Source organism: Pseudorasbora parva, chromosome 10, assembly GCF_024679245.1.
Source record: "Pseudorasbora parva isolate DD20220531a chromosome 10, ASM2467924v1, whole genome shotgun sequence".
Lineage (NCBI taxonomy): Eukaryota > Metazoa > Chordata > Actinopteri > Cypriniformes > Gobionidae > Pseudorasbora > Pseudorasbora parva.
Window position 1 is genome coordinate 39786273 of NC_090181.1, and position 17693 is coordinate 39803965.

Genomic DNA, 17693 nt, shown 5'->3' on the forward strand with positions numbered 1-17693 from the left:
CTCTGCAACATATGGCAACAGAGCCGCTCATGCCACAGTGGATATCATTAATGAGCGCAGCTCCTCTAGGGATAAAGACCCTGCTTCTAGGAAATGTGCCTCTAAATGAGGCATATACATGACTCTGAGAAACTGAGAGACTCATGTCATGAGAAACTGGATCCTTTGAATTTTTTTTTTACTTCATTGAATCATCTGACCATCTCACTGATGACTGAGCATATAAAGCACCACTTTTGAAATGTTCAATGTAGGGCTCCAGACGAACATCTGAAAGCAGCAGCACCAGCGCCACTAAGTTCTAGAAATAGTGGCACCAGCACATGATGTGTTAGCTCTGGGGGGGTAAGGGGATTTATTATCATAAAATGACTATTGTTTTGCATTAATAAGTGCAACAACTAATAATATTACATGTTTATTTCTTGGAAATGCACATTTAACTTAGTAAAGCACTGAGCTTGAGTTGAGCACTTGAAAGTCCTTGTAAAAAGTGCTTGAATTTCACTCTCAAAAGGTTTCTGCCACAATACCATGGTTACAGTTAGCATTACTACATTAAATCCATGGTGAATGTTGGTGATTTGTGGACTGAAAAGCTTTCTTTAACTTGTTCATTCACGGCTTCGCCTGGGGTCCACATCAGCCGTTTGATCTGATATGGTTTATAACAGAGAATTCTGCGCTGAACACTTCTCTCTATATCTCGCAGCGATGTTATTAATACTGCTGCGAATTCAAGCGCATTCTCACTGCATCTCCCAGTAACAGTCGCGTGCTCGAGAATCAAGAATCAAGATCGGCCTGCAAGTAAACTTGTTCTGAGCTTGAGCTACATTGTCTATCATTGAGCTGACAAACAGTATGCTTTGTGAAGACGAGAAGTGCAGCTTTCGTTTGCCATTTGATGGTTTTCATATTCAACAGAAATGGTAGCTATTACCAGTTCGACAACCTGGTGGTCACACCAGTGCAACCTCTAACAAAATGTAGTCGCTCCAACAAAAGGCCACAAAATGCAACTATTTGGTCGCAATTCTGAGAACCTGGGGCCTGTTCCATGATGGTTGTTTAACAAACTCAGGATTACAGGATTAGTTTCGAGTTGACAAAACCAAACAATTGTATTAAGGCTTTGTTGGTCCCATGATGCTGATCATCAGCTTTCTCTGTCAACTCAGGCTTTGATCCTGAGTTCAGGAGTTTAGCTGTGACATCAGCAGTGAACAGCCAATCACACGCTGTGGAACTGAGATTCACTTCTCGCGAGACAAGCAGTGAGATTAATTTCTCTCTTCTGCAGAATATTACATGATTGAAAAATATTAAGAATAAAAAATAAAATTAAAATAAAAAACAGCAAGGAGAAAAGCTGTCTATGAAAGAGGACAACTTAAAGAAAAAATAGTATGCAAGTAAAAGCTATGAAATTAGTTTAGTTGATATAGAGAAAATTGAACATTTAAGCTCAGTAAGCTTCTTTTTTTAAGTTTTATTTATTGATTTTAAAGCTTATTTGTATGACTTTATGTAGGCTATTTATATTAATTTTAACAAAGTGCCTATTAATGATTGATTAAACTAAAATTATAAATGTGTAATTGATTAAGGGTATAATAATTACATAAATTATCTAAATCATTAAAAAATATTATTTTTATAAATAAGAATTGTTAAAAGCCAGACGCTTTAGTCTTTAAAAACCATTTGCAATGCAGTGACCTTTAATTTGGAGTAGAAACAGGGGGAGTGACTTTATTGCATCAGAGGTGTCCCTTTACTCAGAGCTGATTGGTCCAGTTTCAGTTTGAGATCTCTTATCCAGAACATAACCTGCCTTAAATCAGCTCTGCCTTCAAGACATTGGCATTAATGTTGGTCCCTGATTAACACACATCAGTCATTTAAAAAATAATAGGCATGTTTTGATCATGTTTACGCTAATTTTCCTACAAGCTTGGTTGTCTTTCCTTTAGTTCCGTTGAGCCAGTAGCTCCTATGATGGTTCTCTAGGGGGATTATTCATCTCTCCTGGTGGAACAAGACTCTTACAAGCTTATTTGCCAGAGGATGTTGTTACTTGTATTTTGCAACATATGTAATCAAATGTTTGTGTGGAGGTTAGGAATAAAAGTCAATTACTATGTGCAACAATACTTTCAACACTGAAGGGTGGGAGGATTGCCTTTGTTTAAATACACACAAACAACACATCTGCATTTGACACTTATTTTACCTAAGTCAGTTAAGCTAGCTATGTTGCCAATCTTCATGAAAAAGGATACAGTCTTAGGGCTCCACTCTGTGTCCCAATAGCCAGAATTTTCTGTACAGGATCAAAAGCCATGGAGGAGGGTTGATAGGGAAAGCCATGTCGCAGTGTCTGTGAATCAGAACATGGTTTGCATTAAACTACAAACATGTCATGAAGCTCTTAAAGGAATAGTTCAAACTAAAATTTAAGTTCTTACTCACATTTTGATCTAAACCTGTGTGAACAGTCTATAAAATGCATTATATTCTAAGTCTTCTAAAGCCAATTTGATGAGAAACTGACAGAAATGAAAGTTATTTGCTGATTACCCTCCCTGTGACCAAACACAATGCACCAATAAAAAGAAGTGGAATGGATTAATACGGTTTGGAAGGAGATATTTTCAGGAAATATCCTATATTCCAATCTGTCCCCCATTCAGCCTCAGAAGACTAGAATATGAAGCACTTTTACTATGCTTTTTTAGAGCTTTACAGACATTTTATTATATGGAAAAGAATAGCGTAAATATATACAAAAATCTCTATTTCTGTTCCATTGGAAGGTTAGTATTCCTTAAGGTCATTAAATAAGAATTTTTAGTTTTTAAGTTAATTTTCCCGAAAAAATCCAAGACAAATAACATCATTCCATGTCAGTCATTAGCCCCTTTTTACACAGCAATACTGATAAATTACCATAAAATTACCAGTATGGCTTCACCCAAATATGCTGTTCTTCACAAGAAAATAGCATTCTGGCTTTTTACCGGTAAGAGACTACACACATCAGTAGCACAATACCGGTAAATTCAGTGATGTCAGTCATAGGAAATTATCTTACAACGCTGTGCCGTTGTTTTCATCCACCCACATGAGGAGAATAGCTTTAGTTTCACTATCTGTTCAAATTATTTGACAACATCTCTTTGACGTCTGAGTGACAGGCATAACGGTTTGCTCTTAAAAACACGACACTCGCATCCAACTGCAGAGCCACAGCGCTGATAAATGAAAAAAAGAAGGCTGGGTCTTGAGCGCGACACGTTGAAAAAGCTGTGAGACGTGGTGCAAAGGTCAAAGATGATCATTTAGAGCATATTAAAATTGAAAAACTATTTTTTTTTAAACAGTGCGGAGTAATCACGTCACCTTTATAAGTCTTTATGATTGGCCCAAAGCAGATTTCTTACATCAGCGAGTTCTGATTCCATATGCTAATATACCAGTCATCTTCATTCAGAGTTCACACAGAGCACATTAACTGTAATTTACTGGTAATGTTAAAACTTTCCTTACTGGTAAAGTGCCGGAACCATTTTACCGGTATTATTGAAAAGGTCCTGTTCTCACATGAGCTGTTACCAGAAATTTACGAGTAAAGACTGTGTGTGGAAGGGACTATTCGTTCTGTAGCAAAATAATCTCAGAAAACAATGTAAAACATCACATATGTGAAAACATTATTTTAACTTTTCCACTGTTGTCAGTTTCAAAGTAGTCCTACTTACATGCTAACTAATAAAAGTAATACTGTTTGTATGTATTATATAACAGGGTCTGAGGGTGCGGGATTGTTTTGTACACAATTTTAAACGTTCCTGAATAGATCTGCTGCCACAATGCAGTAATTCCCAAAAGCACAAACATAATATGACATTTGAAAAGTTGTAATTACTGTATGTGTATACAGTTTTTCACAGTTTATGAAAATAAAAAACATATATATTTTTGGTGAATAGTTTTAGTTATCATATGTTCTCATATTTATTTCATTATGTGTTTTTGTAAGGTCATCATTTTATTATAACGGTGTCATTCCGTGTCAAATCAACCAAATTTTAGAAACTTCCCTGGCTCAATTTTTGGATTTTGTTCATATTTTTTCTGAACAAAGACAAACAGAAATAGCGATGAAAGCCAAAATATTAAATGGCATGTATATATGTATTATATATATATATATAATAAGTAATCAGCTGTTAGTTAGAGGGTCGAAATGAAAACTTTCACCTGAGAAATTTTAGGTTTTGGGCTTTCTCTACAAAATAGTGCATTACACACGTGTCACGTGTTGGCTTTCATTTATGCACGTCTTTTACCAGAAAAATAAATAAAATAAATCAAAACCAACCATTTTAGACAGGGACCTCTGGTTGATTTGATACAGAATGACCGAATACTGTTTTGATCTCTTTGCTATTTGCAATAGTTACCATTTACTATGTTTCATAGTGATAGTTTTGGTGAATTTTAGTTAAACCAGTTATAATTCTTATTTAATTATATAGTTCATAATAATTATTAATTATAATCATATTAAATGGTACCCACAATTGGCAAACAAACACACAAACATGTATTTCCAATGTTTTTAAGATAACAACGTGAGATTTCAATTATATTTTGACTACTGAACAAGGAAATCACCCTGAAATGTGCTAACTTTTAGACTCATATCAGGGATGAACTGTTTAGCTACTATGTTTTTTAACAACTAGCATAAACCATCCATTCACACTAGTAAAGGAGCCATTTTGTTCTAAACCAGACAAGAGATGTCTTGACAGGTGAGTTTGAAATGAGTGTCATTCTACCTCAAACAAACTTAAATCAATTTCCCTCGTTCCATAATGACCTTTAGTAAATCAACAACAGGCCTGCCAGCATTAGATGATGATTATGATGACGATCCACCATTCACAGTGACACAATTATATTAAAATGACCGTATTGTTCTGCATAATTTAGGTCGTGGCCACTTTAGGTGACAGGTGGTTTGCTGTTTGTCTGCTGTCTATTATGCTGCCTTCACGTGCTATCGGAAGTTTCCTACTTCCGACTTCAGAAGTCGTGATAACGAGCTTGTTGTGTTCAGGTGCTTTGTTGTCGGAAAGAATGGAGGACGCCAGGTTCATACTTTTGTGCATCTTGGGAAAATGTTATTTTAACACTATAACCATTTCAGTCATTTCCCTGTCCCAGAAAATCTTAGATTCACTGGCAAACACTAGCAGCACCACACGAAAACATATTGTTTATAATCACATTCACAATAAAGGCATAATATAGACAAGATAAGGCTGTGTAAAGACTAAAATGGCAATAGTTTTCAGCCCTACATGATCCTTTGGTATAGCTACTTTTACCACACTATTCTGGAATGATGGTCAACTATATGCGATTTTCAATGTGTTTAAAAAACGCAATATGCTTCAAATGATTCTTAATTTATGTAGGCTAAATATGTACTACTTTAACGACAAGACAGTATGAATGAAATTGTCGCACAAAAAAACGTCACGCCTCTTCGGCCAATTTTTGTTATCCGGGATTGACGCACTGCCAAGCTCGACTTTGAGGCTTCAAAACTGCTCTTCAGAAAAGTATGGGTGACATCACTCACACTACATCAATATTTTATTTATTTTTTACATTCTATGGTCAGAGTGCAATGTTAGAAGATCACGAGTGCAAAAAGAAGCTAATTAAGATGGTTCTTAAAAGCGCTAATAGTAAAAGAAAAGCAGAAAATGTGTGCGTGCCTCGCTGCCGGATTTCAAAACTACAGTAAGATTTCATTATTACTGTTTATAAAACTTTGGTAGGCTACATTATTTTTTTTCACTATGAGATGGATAGCCTATGCTAATTGTTATATAATTCAGATGGGCAACATGGGCTTAATCCCTTATCCTAATTTTGTGCAATAGGCCCCTGGTACTGCAATCACTATAATGAGTAATTTTATAATTAATTGAAATACATTTCTTACATAAAGTTCCTTTAATGTTAGTTTGGCTACTACGATTTTCAACAGCCAGCAAATTAGAACAGAAACCATGCATTCACACTAACTGCGGTTCTGTTCTAAAATCCAAATTAAACCGCTAGACAAGTCATTAGGCACAGGTATTTCTTGACAGACCAGACTGACACGCCTTTTGGCATCAAAGAAATGAGTCTGTCATTTAAAATGATTAATTTAAGCCTCATACCAACTTAAATAAGTTTCTCTCGTTCCTAAAGTAATTAAAGAGTAAATTAATTCGTCTTAAAATAACCCACAACGATTAGTCAACTGTCAACGGACGTCACACGAGTGATTTATCTCGATAAACCGACCTCTGGGTGATTATTCCAGTCGGTGACGGTAAAAACGAGTGTGGGTGATTTAACCGAATGTGAGGCGAGTTGAAAACCATCGAACGTTGGCGAGCTGCTTTTATGCGTTCTAGCGCACATTATAATATCATATATTGAGGCGAGTTGGCGCCACTTAACATTCACACACACACCCCCTGTATGAGATCACATTAACTAATCCCACCTTGCAGAGCTGGAAATGCTCTGACTGCAGGGTCTCCTGAATCATGTCATTCTCCCGGTTTCCCGACTGAGGGGACGCGGCAGCGGCGGAGGAGGAGGAAGAGGACGCCGAAGTCAAGCCGTCCAACACCTTCCTGATATTAAACTTCTTCATATTATCTCCAGCAAATGCAAAACGAATGCAAAATGTGCATCAGCAGAGCGAGCATACACAGAAGGTGGCGGAGACAGCCACACAAGCGCACTGTTGTTGTATTCGTCCTGATGTCTCACATGTCAGGCAGTGTTGTCATCCCGTCTCGTGCCCGAGCGAATGTCATATTCCCACGCTCATTTCCTAAACAAGGCCGGCGGGTCGAAATGTCACTTCTTTTTCATTTTAATCGCGACAGGGACAGCGTAATCCAGTTAGATTTGGCCAATCTCGCCTTGTTCCGTTCCCCCCGCTGCTAACGCGGAAACGCAGAGCGCTGCAATCACCGCGACGAGTCTGCGCTGTCGAGGCAGCGACACCCGGATGTGCGGGAGAAGAGCCGCTGCGGCGCACTGACTCAGGATCAGTGCGATTGGTCTATGACAGTTACCTATAATAATAACCTTCAGCAAAGTCAACAGTACCAACAATAAATTGGTAGATGATTATGATGAAGATGAGAGCAATCACCCACTGTGATGGCTTTCCATGGTTTCATTTTTGTACACTCAATAGCTAATTTTATCAAAAACATTTTTTTTTTATTCAAACAATATATAGGCCTATAATTATATCAAACCATATTAAAAAACATACTATTTTATTGGTCAGTGATAATAATGATGATGATAATATTTATAATTTATCACCAAATGTTAAATTAACATGCTGTAGCAGTATTATTCGTTCTTGATATTATTGTAAAGTGTTACCATTACATTTACCAATGTATTTAGACAACTGTAGTAGCCTACTAATTACTCTTTCTAAAAAGTATTGCATACTTATTGCATACTTTCTAAATCCCTTGACCAGTTGAACAATAGAAGGATGAAACCTTTTGTTTAATTCTTTCAAATAAATAATATAGGCTATAACTGCATAAACTGACCATAAACTGACCAAAGGGAGGTTACATTTTTAACATTAGATGTTATATTTTGATGTTAAAGGTAGGCTAAAGTTTACCCAAAAATGAAAATGATGTCATTGGCTTCTCATATAATGACAGTTATAAATACTCATATATAACTCTATACGACCCCTCTTGTCGTTCCAAACCTGTAAGTATTTTGTTCATCTTCACAAATGAAGATCCTTTTAATGAAATCTTTAATGAGATTTCTGTCTCTTCATTTATTACACAACTAAGCCCTAGAAAGCAAAGACATCATAATCCATATATGACTCCAGTCCATTAACCTTGATTTTATGAAGCGACGTGTTTGTTTGCACACACACACACACACAAAAAAAGAAAAAAACAGAAAAGAAAAACATAAATAGTTGTAGTTTACAAAATATTAATCTACAATGCTTGTTCACAAGAGTGTCACCAGTGTTGGGTAATTATTAGATGCATGTAACTTAATTTAGTTAGGCTTACAAAACAAATGTAACTGTAATCAGTTACAGTTACTGAAAAAAATGTGTAATAAAATTATAGCTATTATGAAAATGTTAACAATTATGAAGGTGGTTACAATTTTCTGTAAAAAGCTATGATGTTGATTAATATTTGTTGCTTTGCCTGTTTTTGATGTGCACGATGCCTCCTGGCATTTAAAGGCCGTTTAGTAATGCTATGCTATTTCAGGGCACTGAATAGGACAAATGATTATTCGATAACTGTTTTATGTCATATTTGGGTTTATGTATGCTTTATTTTCCAAGGCATTGTTAGTTTCCATCAGTGCTTTAAGTCGCCCAAAAGAAGTGCCAGTACTCTATTATTATTTAAATTTTTTTGCTGCCTCCCCGCCTCCCCTGAGGTTACAACTATATTGAAGGGGTTGTAAGGCCGCCCAAATCGTCCCAATTGAGGCCAACGATCGGCGGGTGAAGGTCGCTGCGCGTTCGGTCTTTTCAGCGGGGAAAGGGGGATTTTATTCCAATTCCTCGTTAATCTGACTCCATTTAATCATAATTTAGAATTCAGGTTAGAATGCCAATTGGTTATTTGGTTATTTATATTTGATAGTTTAAGTACACATTTAATTATTCCGTTTAACCCTTTGTTGAAATTATATCCAACCTGAATAATTCCAGAGCAAGTCAGAATCAATCAAAATGTAACAATTTATTAACAATCAGGTAAATGTATAACGCCAATTACATAATCAATTCAAAGGTATACTTCACATCAAATACTCTAAAGTAAAAAATGAGATGTATACCTGACAAGGTTACATAATGCTGCATGGGTTAAAACGTCCAGCATTACGGGCTGAGCTGAGTACAGTATCCAGCCCTGAGCTCTTTGCAACATTTCCTCAAATACCCAGAACCAGATACATACCCAGAACCATTTGAAACCCTTTCAAATGGAAACACCAGTTCACAATAGGAATTTGCATTGATCAAGTCCTATAGACTTGATTAGAAGAGAGGCCAAATGGCTGAAAGCCACACCCAACATACACCAAGGAACTATCTTTAAACTCTTAAAACATTTATGACGTTCTAGTTTACTTCTGTGGAGTTGAGATATTTGTACCAGTCGCACTGAGACATTTCAAATGATATCAAACACATATAATACTGTATCGTGAGGATTGACATTGTAACATAGAGATTTCTGGTGCATTTCAGGTGATCTCAAGTTTGGGGGAGCAGTAGTTTGCTGGGGAAGTTTCATGTGAAAGGAAAGGCATGTAAATTAGAGTCATTCATAGATGATTCACTCAGTGTGATGTTGTCTCGGACAGAGACTCTAACTGTATGAATGAGTTCAGATGCTAATTTCCTTTGTTTTCTCAGAGCGATTAGACATTTCCAGCATCTACTAGCTTTTTCCAGCCTTACAGGGTTTTATATACAGCGTAGGGTTGCCAACTTCTAGAAAATAAAATAAGGTGCAATCATGGTTCTTTAGAAAAATAAGGGACATAATAAGGGACACTTGAATATGTTTACTGTACCACACAGTGTGTTATTTCAATGTCTGCAGTTGAGTGTGTGTATAAAGGCTCATTCTGTGTCAAAATCTGCCAAACTTCAGAAAATTTCTCAGATTTTGTTAATTTTGTTTCTGAAGAACGACAGTCATAAATAAATAAAAAAAGACCAAATATTTAATGTGATGGGTATGGGTAGATGGGTAGATGGGGATATCCATTATTCAGTATTGAATAATTCATTTCAAGTAATTTAATATTTTTTAGTGGGAGTCAGAATGATAATTTTCACAGGGATGTAAAAATGACTTTAGAAAGATGGCATTATTATTTTATTTTCACACAGAGATTGGTAGGTCTATTAGTGAAATCTGTTGACTTTAGAAATCTTTGTTTCATTATAAGCCAACATTTCAAAAAAGGGAAAAACACTTGTTTTTTTTTATCAAAGTTTGCATGCCTGTAATTATTTTGAAGACACCTTATTATCATTTTAGATCCTTTTAGATTCCAATTATTAAAACACTTTTTACTTTTGGTTCCTTAATTTTTAGTATATTCCAGAGATATAGGGATCTCAATGTGGGAGTTAATTGGTAAGCATTTTCAATGGTCTTATATTTTCTGAACAGCAAATAAACTAGAAATGTATCTTCTTTTTTTTTTTTTTAGATACATTTCTTTTAGATACACAATTGAACATTGCTGTCTGAGTGCCATCAATACTATTTTTCCCATAATGTGCCTGTAGCTCTAAAAGTATTAAATATATCACAATATACTTCTATATGCTCGTTCTTAATAAAATTTTCTTTCGTAAGCTTAATTTCCCAAAGGCTTTATGGTTCAGTCCCATAGGCATAATGTGACTCCATGCTCAAATTATTGAATATTTATTTTCTACACCAAGGGATATTAAATACCATCCACCTCTATAAAATTATAAAACTTAAAAGGTTTTTCTTTTCTTTTTTTTCTCAGGAAGATACATAGATGGCATACAATTTGAAAGCATAATAACTGGACTGAAATTTCAGCCAATAAAATTTTTATAAAACAATGGCACTTATATGTTGAACTAAATGTTGTTGCAACCATGTATGAATAAATTAGAATGCATATTTTTCCATTTAAAAAGAGAACTTAGAGGATTGCTTTTGCAGCTTGAGACTTTTTTGTTTTTTTTTGTGTTTGAATAGCCTAATGAGTTTATGAATATGACAAGTTACTTAAATATAAATTTTTTTTTTTTTGTCTTTCTTTTAAAGTAATTAAAGAGTAACTCTAACGTAATTTAACTGCATTAACTTACAATAGTGAAACATGACCTCCCTTTTTGATCACGTTTTCCCTCAAGGAGTGTGCATGTTTTTTTTGCATGGCTGAATGTTGGACTCACGAACAATAATCACGTTGTTTGCATCTGCCCAAACTGATTTGCCAAAAATCTAAACGCGAACAGTTAAAGGGATTCGCTAGCCTGACAAGCCAGACCCACATCAAGATGTTTGGTCTGGAAACTCACCATTGACAGGGCTCAATCCGAGGGGCGGGATAAACGGTTGTCTTTCAAACTCTCTCTGCACACAATTGGATAGCGATGCAACCAACCAGGGGTGCGTTTCCCGAAAGCATCGTTAGCCAACTATGGTCGCAAGTTCCATCGTTACCAACGTAGTTCAACGATTCAGTGTTTCCCGAAACAATAGTTCTTACGAACATTCTCAAACTGCATCGCAAACTTGTGTCGTTGGAACGACAGCTCTCCACCTGTGGTTAGAGGCATAGTTCGTCATTATTTTGCTGTGTCGACATCATTGATTGTGCCGCACCTGGGCTGCGTTCTATTCAGAGTTATCGACCCTGTGCCCTATTCCTTTAGAAGATTTCACCATCCAGTTTGTGTGATTTAACAGACTTAAAGTTGTGGTTTAAGTTTATCACATAAATCGCCTTTTTATTATTATTACAAATTCAGTTTTAAACTATATAGAAGCGTGGCCTTCACGATTATTCTCCCTTCGAAGTGCCCTCTGAAAGCATTAATCTTGCTGATTAGAACTCAGCCATTGTTTCGTTTGTGCAAAGAATCGGGTCTGTCAAGTGGGTTATCTTTTTTCTATTTGTTTAATTTTAATTTAAAAACATTCCAAAATACATGTCTCATATAGCAATATTGGTAAAACAGTGTGTTAGAGGTTTTCACTTATATAAAATGTTAACACTCAGATTACAGTATTTTTATAGTAAATTAATTTTTCATTTTAAATGAATGTAGCCTACCTAAAGTAACAAAAAAAGTAAAAATTTGTGATTTAGTTTTAGTTTTTTTTTTACAGAATTAGAATATAGAATACTCTCTACATATGTGTTTGTGTGTGAATATATATATTTCTCCCTATATATATATATATATATATATATATATATATATATACTCCCTATATATATATATATATATATATATATATATAGGGAGAGAGAGAGAGAGAGAGAGAGAGAGAGAGAGAGAGAGAGAGTATACACTGTTTGCAAAAGTTTTTTTAATGTTTTTAAGTGTTCATTTAATACATATCGGCAAATAAACCAAATATTTAACTGAAATTATGTCACATTAAACAAATGGTTTAAAGTGCAGTGGTGGCTGAATGCTGCACAGGTGACAGGACGTATGGGCGAAGGGGACATGTCTCCAGCAGACAGCTATAACCAAAGCCATGCACCCTCTTCAGCAACCTGCAAACTGCAGAAGTGGCCCACACAAAAGAGTCATGTGTACTTCTATCACCCACCCATTAGGCCATCACTCACCATCTCCATACATTTCCAACAGCATAATAATGCAGTAACTGAATTTAAAGCATTGTTTCTTCTTATTGCCCTCTAAAGATTTTAAGCCTGATGTTGAAGGGCCAGACTGGATAGGGTCTGATGTTGGAGGCCTGGACTTTGAAGGCAAAGGCCTGGTTGATGCACATAAATCCATATCTCCAAGGATCCTTCCATTGCAACAGGCCCCAGGATGGCCAGCTAGCATCGTTTTTTTGTTATTGTGATTTGTGATTATTAGTGATTTCTGCCCAAATTTTATTTTTGTCAGCATTTGTAAAGCTATTTTTCAGCTTTGAAAATAGCTGGACTTTACTATTTTCCACAACCTTCTCGAAAAGAACTGCAATTTCAAGCATTGAAAATTGGGGTTTTCGTGTCCTTTTCATTAACACGTCAGAATGGCAAGAAGACAAAAATGGGAAAGATTGAGCAAAATAAGCAATCCACAACAGTACATCACAGTTTTTCAAAACCCATCTTTTTTTCAATTGTGGTTAAGTTGCCTATCCATATTACATAAGAAATAGTATTTATCTGAAATTGTGAAATTATTGACATTGAGATCAGAAAAGTGCACATTTTTAACTGTGTGTGTGTATAATGTATTGCAGAACAAACAAATCATTTATTATTACTCGACTCCTACGTAACGTCATTTCAAAAGCGTAATTCGAGTCGAAGAAAAGAGAAAATAAAACCAAAATACTGTAGGTGGCGGTATGTGCTCATGTCTCCAGTCAGCCATTAGATCGAAGAAGAAGAAGAACGACGGCTCATACCAACGTAGTTTGAACTATGGATCTGAGACACAGGTACCATAGTTTCGGGAAACAGTCATTACTAGGTCGTTCGTTTTCACAAAGATGCATCGTACTATGGTGGTTAATCTGCGAGCTATGTCGTTGTACGGGAAACGCACCCCAGAGCAACATGAATCAGAGCTGCTTTGACCGATTAAACTTTCACCGTATCCCGGCAAAACTCAGAACTTAAGAATGACTTCAGTGCCGTTCTTTGTTCTTTTCTCAGAGAAAAGCTTAACTCCAAGCCTTCCAGAGTCACGGTCAAAGCTGATTCGAAAGACCGCCATTCGTCAGTTTCTGTGTTTACTAGAAGCACGCAAACGCAACTCGGCCGTCATTATGTTAAGCTCCGCTAAACCGACTCTATACACGATGTGATTTGGCCTGACCAGAGTTTGGTTTTTACAGCTTAGAAGTGTATTGAGAGTCGCTAGACAACTCTCGTGGCAGATTAGATTTGCTGCCACTATGGTGTGCCTAGATTTCTAGGCTTTAGCATGAGCATAACGAACACCGGCAGAGGATTCTACTGGGCCTTAAAGCCTTCTGCGAACGGAAGGGACGAATAAGAAAGCGTGCATTGTGAAGGGCGCTCTGAAAAGCGGGTGCGCAGCCAAATGATTAAAAAAGATGTGCAAATGAGTGTACCGGTAGCTACTCCAAAGTCTCCAAAGAGGTGGCGGTAAGCTGAAGAGCTATATTTGGAAGTGGTGGCACTGAGTAGGCCTACTGGCTCGTACTGGCCCACTTAAAGCATAGCTATACAAAGATTTGATGTCAAAAACCATATATTAAATAGCATTCATAGCTAAAAGTAACCTTCCGATTCCGAAAACTCAATGCCACGACACGTGTGGTGCTGAAGCGAGAGCAGACATTGTTGTGTGAAGACATGTTGGAGATTAATATTATGTAAATAAAGGGGTAAATTCCACATACAAGCACATACTAATCAGTGGCGGCTACTGGTCTGTCAGAGAGGGGAAGCTCATTTTCGGCCAATTGTCTTATTTATTTAAAAGTAAATTCTGCCCTACGTTCCTTTTCAAGAAAATGGTCTTTTACCCTGTGAATGAATGAACGATCTAAAAAAAATATTAAACTCTGTAAAACTGAAACAAGGAATGTGGTGTGAAATGTATGATGAAAATGAAGCAATTTCGCCAAGCAAATATCAAAGAAATAGGTTGCAGCAGTTTTTATTTCGACTGAACTTGAGAAATTCGCGATGGGACTGAGCGCAAATAGCTTCAGTGATTCCTTATAGTACAGAATCGCTGTCAGTCAAAAAGGAGATGCAGACCCTCCAATCATCACGCAGAAGCTCGGAGTCCAGGCCAGCCCACTCCCCATTCACCCCCAGAGACGCTGAGCATCCGTGGGCGGGACATAATCGCAGCGATTATCCAATGACCGTCTAGTTTCGAAGCGCTGAAAAAAAACGTTCAAAGCAGCCCCATTGAAGTCAATGGACGCCGGGCTTCAATAGGGAAATGCACTGTGACGCTGCGGGAATGTATGAGAAGGAAATCGAGTCAGCCGACCTGCTATATGTAACTGATTCTGAACGAACTCATCTTTGAGATTAACGTTTTCTAACGCATTTTTAGTCAATACAATGTTAATATAATAGTACATATTTGACCATTAATTTTGTGACATTATAAGGGAAGCCGAGCTTCCCTTGCAGTCTTAAAGAAATCGCCACTGATGCTAATGGATTAGTCGACCGCTTTAAACTTGACGTCGAATAGTCGCTGGCCTGTAGCAACAGGATAAGCCATTTCCTGACTCATATGCAGACTCTATTTCCAACAATTAAAGTGAAAAATAAATGCATACGCAGAGAGCTCTCCACATGTTTGATTATGCCATCTGGGGCCGAAAGAATGTGTTTGTTTCAGCCCGATTAGAGAAAATAGTGAGTGTGCCTTCAGCGCAGAATTCGAGCGCCCGTGCAAGAGGTAGTTCATCACCAACTAAGGAGGTATGAGAATGCTATTATTGTCACAAAGTGGGACACCTGATTTCTGATTGTTCTGTGTTAAAACGTAAGAATCAGCAAGGACAGTTAAAACCTGTTAATTTTGTGAAGACTGTGCCTGAAACTGTTCTAGAAAAAGATGAGATTGATGCAGGTTTTAAACCATTTGTGATGAAGGGGTTCATCTCTGTTAATGGCAGATCCGAGCAGAAAGAGGTGAACATTTTGCGTGACAAAAGAGCGATTCAGTCATTTATAATTTCCGATGCACTTCCTTTTTCAGAGTAGACATTTTGTGGGTCAAGTGTTTTAGTTCAAGGGATTGAAATGGGAGTTGTACAAGTACCGTTGCATCAGATACATTTACAATGTGAGCTAGTCTCAGGTTTTGTCAAGGTAAGTGTACGTTCTTCTTTTCCAGTGAAGGGGGTTGCATTTATTCTCGGGAACGATTTGGCCGGAGGTAAGGTGTTGCCTGTGTTAGAAGTCGTTAACAAGACTGACTGTTTTATTCCTGCAGATGACATCTCCGCTAATTTTCCGGATGTATTTGCTGCTAATATAGTGACGTGTGCACAAAAACGTAGAATTGGAGACAAAATTGTGCTGTCTGATTCTTTCATGTCACCTGTGTTTAAGGAGGTATCTGAGTTAGATCCGAATATCTCTGAAGAGGTTAGACCTGATGGAACTTTTGTTGATGTTGCGACAGCGTCTGAGTTCTTAGCTGAACCCATTTCTTTTGAATGTATTAAGACTGCGTAGTGGGAAGATGTGTCGCTGGCTAACTGTTTCTCTGTTGCGGAAGTTTTAAATCTGATAAAATTGGTTCGGCTAAATATGTGGTTGAAGGTGGGCTGTTGCTGAGGAAGTGGCATCCTGATTCAGGGGTGGAGAATGAGTGGGATGCTGTTTGTCAGATTGTTCTGCCTACTGTCTATCGTAAACAAGTATTGAGTTTGGCACATGATCATGAGTTAGCGGGTCAAAAACTTACCACCGTATTTTGAAACATTTCTTCTGGCCTGGCCTGAAAAGAGATGTATCACAGCACTGGATTATGTGGGTCCTTTTTCGAAATCCAAAACAGGTAATTCATTTCTTTTAACAATTATGTGCTCCGCAACACATTTTCCGGAAGCTGTCCCCTGGAGAAGAATAAATGGTAAATGGTAAATGGACTGCATTTATATAGCGCTTTCAACAGACCCTATGGCCATCCAAAGCGCTTTACATGTTGCCTCACATTCACCCATCCATACACTCATTCATACACCGACGGCGGTGTCTGCCATGCAAGGCGCCATCCAGCTCGTCGGGAGCGGTTTGGGGTTAGGTGTCTTGCTAATGGACACCTCGACACTTGGTCAGGTGGAACCGGGGATCTGCGCCTATTATCATTAAAGCTTTGCTTAAATTTTTCTCTACGTTCAGACTGCCAAAAATCGTGCAGACAGACCAGGGAACAAATTTTCTCTCGAATGTAGACAAGTGTTGAAAACTTTGGGTATCTCACATCGAATATCAAGCGCGTATCATCCTGAGAGTCATGGTGCGATAGAACGTTTTCACCAGACGTTGATGTCAATTGTTGATGTCAAGTCAATGTTGAGAAAGTATTGTATGAGTTCTGGTAAAGAGTGGGATGACGGAGTTCCACTAGTATTGTTTGCAGTTCGTGAGGCAACGCAAGAGTCCTAGGATTTAGTCCTGCAGACTTGGTATTCGGACATACAGTACGAGGTCCACTAAAGGTACTGAAGGACGGAATGATGAATGATACAAAGTTAGCAAAGCAAAATGTGCTTGATTATGTTAGTCGATTTCGAGAACGATTGCATAATGCATGCTCGTTAGCACGCGCATCGCTCTCGGTTACTCAAGAGGGCATGAAGAAACGTTACAATCGGAAAGCTGTTGTGCGTGAAATTCGACCTGGCGACAAAGTTCTTGTATTGTTACCAACACCTGGTTCAGTTTTGACCGCTCGTTTCTCTGGGCCGTATAAAGTATCAAAGCGACTGAGTGAGACAGATTTTGTATTACATACACCTGACCGTAAACGAAAGTTTCGTACGTCACATCAACATGTTGAAATTATATTGTTCGCGTATGCTATCTGACAGATCGCCGGAGGAAACAGGAAAACCTGTGGGTGCGTGTGATTCTGATGATGGGTTTGCACTTCGTAATGATTTGGCAGACTTCCCATACAGAAATGTAATATATGTCTATATATGAAATATCAATATATGCGATATATGTGATATATAAAGTAAAAACATATATGAAACATATTAGAAATTGGAACAATTCCATATATTGACATATAAATGTATCCCATATATTATACATGTTAATGTATGTATAATACATATTTTGACATATAGGTTTCATATATG

General features: G+C 37.3%; 1 protein-coding gene across 3 annotated transcripts in view; it reads right to left on the reverse strand.

Annotated features, from left to right (window-relative positions):
- Positions 1-7102, reverse strand: part of stxbp5b (syntaxin binding protein 5b (tomosyn)) — a 66919-nt gene extending 59817 nt beyond the window's left edge. For all 3 annotated transcript variants that reach the window (XM_067456111.1, XM_067456110.1, XM_067456112.1), the window contains exons 1-2: positions 6584-7102; positions 2286-2383 (exon numbers count right to left, since the gene is read on the reverse strand). In XM_067456111.1, coding sequence (XP_067312212.1) covers positions 2286-2383; positions 6584-6736 — 251 coding nt within the window. In that variant the 5' untranslated portion in view covers positions 6737-7102. The remainder of the gene's footprint in view (positions 1-2285; positions 2384-6583) is intronic.
- Positions 7103-17693: the final 10591 nt, after the last annotated feature.